This window comes from Pygoscelis adeliae, unplaced genomic scaffold (assembly GCF_000699105.1).
Source record: "Pygoscelis adeliae isolate BGI_AS28 unplaced genomic scaffold, ASM69910v1 Scaffold241, whole genome shotgun sequence".
NCBI lineage: Eukaryota > Metazoa > Chordata > Aves > Sphenisciformes > Spheniscidae > Pygoscelis > Pygoscelis adeliae.
Window position 1 is genome coordinate 3,402,753 of NW_008824056.1, and position 5,236 is coordinate 3,407,988.

General features: G+C 42.1%; 1 protein-coding gene across 2 annotated transcripts; it reads right to left on the reverse strand.

Moving 5' to 3' along the window:
• Window positions 1–235: 235 nt before the first annotated feature.
• P2RY1 (purinergic receptor P2Y, G-protein coupled, 1) lies at window positions 236–5,145 on the reverse strand. 2 transcript variants are annotated; one of them, XM_009333950.1, is made up of 2 exons: window positions 3,849–5,145; window positions 236–1,011 (listed from the first exon to the last, which is right to left on the reverse strand). In XM_009333950.1, the coding sequence occupies exon 1, from the start codon at window positions 5,053–5,055 to the stop codon at window positions 3,964–3,966; it is 1,092 nt and encodes a 363-aa protein (XP_009332225.1). In that variant the 5' UTR covers window positions 5,056–5,145; the 3' UTR covers window positions 236–1,011; window positions 3,849–3,963. The 2 variants fall into 2 exon arrangements, with proteins under 2 accessions (XP_009332225.1, XP_009332224.1); XM_009333949.1 differs by lacking the exon at window positions 236–1,011 and adding an exon at window positions 2,059–3,337.
• Between the last annotated feature and the right edge of the window lie 91 nt (window positions 5,146–5,236).

Below are 5,236 nucleotides of genomic sequence, written 5' to 3' on the forward strand. Positions count from 1 at the left end.
GGAGTTAATGGGCATAAATGAGAAAAAAAAATTAACCCTATGAGCTGGAGGAAGCAAAATATAGCTAATGAATAATAATTTGTTTTGGCGTGGATCAATGTAGAATGCTTTGGCAAAACTTAACTTAAGCTCTAAATAACTATTTACTTCAACCCTTTTGGCGTCTTCAGTGAATGATTTGTAGTTATTAAAAGATTCCCAAATATACCCAGAGGAAAAATAGGTTAAAAGCATGACCATGAAATCATTAAAGGTTTAATCTCATTTGCTAGTTGAAGGCTAATACAGCACAATGAGGGAAGGTGGAACTTTTAAGTGGTCTTCCTGTAGTGAGATGATGAGCTGAATCTTGTTGCTAGTAAACGCAACCCATCGTCATCATTGATTATTAATTAAAAGCCCAAAGGCTGTAGCTGAGATTGCATTCTCTTTGCATATTGGATAGGTCAGAAACAAACTCCAGCGGCTTAGGGAAAGGCTTCTTCAACTATACCCATCACAGAGGTTTATGTATAAACACAGGCATCACCTTGGGCCTCTAAGGCTGGTGGACTGATTGTCTTCCACAAAGACATTATAGTAAGGGTAAGTGCCAAAAGGCAAATATTTAAGAACAGTCTTGCCAAGTTCCCCAGGAGCTAATGGCTCCAGCCACCACACTGCCTGTAGATCTCCTTGGTTTTTGTCCTGGTGGTGTCCAATCCTCCCACGTCTGACCAGCTTCCTCTCTGATGGGATGGCCCAACAGACATTATTCCATCATGTTGCAGGTAAAAAAGTAATCGTGTCGGAGGAGAGATGAATTTGGCGTGATTTTGCAGCAGTTCCTACTACCCCATGTCAAATATAGCAATACTTAAAAAAAGAGCAGGAACTTTAAATGAGATTGCGAGGCTCAGCTTCGAGTTCCAGCGGGACTCAGAGGAGGCTGTGACTCTCAGCGTGTGTACAGCAGGGAGTCCCACCGCAGCAGGATGCGGTCTGAGGTGTTAGCTCTGCAGGTCATAGGATCTCAAAGATGGAAAAGAAACTGTGTGTAAAATGTGTTTAATGATGCTTCTCGGTGTTTGGTGGGAGGCTCCCATACACTTCTGGGAGGTGAAGATGCCGAGTGCAGTTGCCTGCCATAGCTGATCATCAGAAGTGATCTTCATTAAATAATCAGAACAGACCTCAGTAGTGAACTGCACGAATGATCCGGCCAGTTGCACAGTTCTCTTCAGTGAGGCAAGATGAAACAGACGGAGCTTTCAACGGTTCACGAGGAAAGCATAAAAACATCGCAGGTGTTCAAGACCCAGAAGACTGCAGGGCAGACACTGGAACAGAGGCGGCTGTCCTAAGCTCCAGAAGGTGGATCTCCCTGGCAGGGTGTGTATCCGGACGGTGGGTCTCTCCTGCAGCATGCCCAGCCTGCTGTAGCTGGGCCCATAGAGTTTTGTTGCACTTGGATTTCATACACACTGTAATAGTTAGCCAACTTTGCCGTATTAAAGAGACATATTGCAGGAAGACTGTAAGTAACTACATAAGGACCAACCTGGGTGTACGGTTTTACATTCTGTTCTGTCTGTTTAGGATCTTTTTTCAGACATGGATAAGTGGAACATTTTACTTCCTAACTGAAAGAGAGAAATAGACCACAAAATGCTGGGAAATGAATACAATTTTAAACCTAGAGAAGCAGATTCAGAGAATATCCTATTTTTATGCTCTCTCTCCGTTTAATTCATCTGCCATGCCAAAGAAGACATGCCTCAGTTGAATGAAATCTCAAATAATCACATAATAGGAGAAGTCATTTATTGTGAATCAGGCTCATTCTCTGGTGATATAAATAGGCTGTGCTGTTCCACAGTCTTTTGTCAGTAGGGATTAATTAGCAGTTGACCCTTGGTTGGGATTTCTTCACTACCTCTACATTTTTCATCTCATAGGGCTAAATGAGATCTTAACATTGCTTTAAGAAGCTATGCTTCCTAAGCAGCAGCTTAATTTATCTTTGGGCTATAAATCAGTAGTTTAATTTATCACTAGGTTACATATCAACAGTGAATAGTCAGGGTGGAATTGAGTTTATTATAAAGATATTCTGCTAGAAGACACAGTATTACAGTGATTGAAACATGCTGTTAAATTTTCCATTAATGCCCAATTCTGAATATGAATACGGAGAACCACACTTTACATACTTTACATTTAGCTTTCTAATAAATAAGTTCAATAAATAGGGATTTTGCAGATGAAGAAGCTGTACGTGTGAACAGAAGCTGCTTTACAATGTTGTCAAAAAATAACTAGAGCTATTCTTGTTTGTTACCAATCACTGGAAATCGTAAGTAAAATATAAATATTTTACTCTTACTATGAAGACTGGAGGAACGAAGATCTGTTAAAATCACCCTCAGGATTACATAGAACTTAATTTTGTACACTAAATTTATAATTTAGAGCATGCTTTTGTACCATTTTTAGCACACAATATTTTCAAATACATTTCTTAAAAATATGAGAAATGAGTAAGACTGCCCATGTAAGATTTCATCTGTGCTCTGATCACTAGCTCTTGTGTTACACAATATTGCAGTTTGGCTAATTTTGGATGACCTATTCCACATTTGAAGAAGATCTATAATAAAGGGCCGGATTTAGTCTGTAGTATATTGTAACATCTTGTTAATACAGTAATTTATTTGTCACAGTACAAAAAAATTAATTCCCCCCAGTTATTTTTTTATATATATACAATATATAATCCATTTATATTACCCATTTTAATAATTATTTTCTTGGGAAACAACTCTTATGTTATCTCTAAAGATTGCCAGGAACAGAAATATTCTCGTACCAAATGAAAACGCAAGTAACTCGAGCAACTGTAGTTTTACTTCTCTGAAAGGTACAGTTATTTTCAGCGCACACATTTCTCATGTTTTACCCGTAAAGAACTCCAGCAAGGCTCCCAACACCGGCAGTCAAGCGTTCGCGCTGCAGCGAGATGTTGGTCAGCCTTTGGGAAGGGCGAGTGCCCATGGCTCCACCGAGCTCGCGCAGGCGCTCCCCAGGCAAGCCCAGTCCGTGCTCAGCCCCGTCCCGCGGTTCCTCCGGCTGACAACCCGCCAGTTTTCCTCAGCATGGAAGGCAGGATCGGACCATCAGCTGCCCAGAACCAAATCACCTCCGCACGCATTTGCACGCCGACATCTGTTCACGGAACGCACTACGTGCAAGTGCAAAGCAGGCACCTGCTTAGCTGCCAGTGGCTGAGGTGTCAGTTCACCTGGAAGCCAATTTGCCTTTAATGGGGTCCAGATTTTTCATGAACAACCATCGTAATCTGAAAGCATAATCATGCACACATCAGTAAGCCTACCTTTTGTAAAACACCGGCACTCAAAGAAGACTGAATCATAAATGCTACCGAACTATCAAATAATTAACAACACTAGAAGTAGATGAAGAAATAATAAAACTGTAAAGGTGAGATAACTGCATCATGACTTTGATTTAAATACTTGTTTACAACAGCAAGTGAGCAAAAGGCTAGGTATGTGGACTGAGCCTCAGAAGAGAAGACACTGCTTTTTCTTATTGTTATTTCCTATTTTTAAAGAGAGGCTGACTGAGAACATTTTTGAATGTGGGAGACTAAGTCATTAAAACAGAAGCACTTGGATTGCCTTCTTCCTTTAGGGGATTTACTTCATTTTATTTTATCTGACACGAGTCAGAAAGAAATGAGAATATTGTAAGGAGAAGGAAAGCTGAATTTTGACACGTTATTTTCCATTAAAATTCTTCCGCTGATTTTGTTAAGCTTTTTCTAAGGTCAGAAAATGAGGCTTTACCTAAAACGAATTTGAGAGACTGGTAGATTTTCCTCACGCACTTGTAGCACTACAGTGTCCTACTGTCTCAAAGCAGTGGATTTTTCCAAACGGTTCCCAAATCTTTTGCATTCGTTCACAAACTCGTATCTCCGTTCTGTTTATACTCAGATAAAATATTGAGAGTCATTTCCTCACTTTTGGACTGCACGTTGTGTTCACTTCTTCTGGACGATTTCCTGGTCGCCCTGGAAAGCCGCCTTCGAAAGGTATCACCTGCCAGAAAGTAAAGGATAGGGTCGACGCAGCTGTTGAGGCTGGCCAGACCCCTTGTCACTTGGTAAGTGGCATAAACCTTATCGTTGAAGGCACACATTTGTGGAGTCTGAAAATCCACCCTGGCTCTTAGATTTAAGGTCTTCATCACGTGGAAGGGAAGGTAAGACACAGCAAAGACTGTCAACACAATAATAACCAGGTAAATCGACTTTCTCCTGAGAGGAGAATTGTCCAAATCTTTGTAAATCAAAGCTTTCACAATGAGCCCATAGCAACCAAGAATCAGTATGAACGGGATGCAGAACATAAGCACTGTGGTGCACATGCTGTAAATAAAGTAACTTCTCAGGTAATCATCGGCTGTTGTGTCGTAGCACGTCGTGGTTTTATTTCTCCTTATCCCCGTTCCCGAGTAGAAGAGTATTGGAGAAATCACGGCCACCACAATGACCCAGACCAAGGTGCTGATGTACACCGCGTTCTTCTTCTTCAGCCTCCCCAGCGACTTCAAGGGGTGCACCACTCCCGTGTACCTGTGCACACTTATGCAAGTTAGAAACAAAATACTGCCGTACAGGTTCACATGGAAGATGAACCTCTGCAGCTTGCACATGATATCTCCAAAGATCCAGTCTGTTTTATTGAAGTAGTAAAAGATGAGGGCAGGCAGAGTCAAGACATACAAGAAATCAGCTAGCGCCAAGTTGAACATGTAAACCGAGATGCCGCTCCAAGGCCTCATGTGGAAGACAAACATCCAGATGGCCACACTGTTTCCCAGAAACCCAGTGATGAAGACCAGAATGTAGACGGTGGGCAGGTAATAGAACTGGAAGCCAGTTTTGGTCAGGGAACACTTGGTGGTGGCGTTTCCCGCAGACCAGCCGCTGCTGGATAACAGGTTGGGTTCAGTTCCATTCAAAGCAGCAGAGAAGAAGACTTCGGTCATGATCCTTCCACCAGAGTCACATAGGCCTGAGGTGAAGCAACAAAGTCTCTACAGGAACAGTAACGCATCTGAAGAAAGAAAAGAGCAAAGAAAACCTAACTGGAAGGTAAAACCTGCCCTGCTTTTCTTCAGAGGGTTTCCATGCGGGTGTGCTCGGCTGAGTGTCTCCCACCCGCGCAGG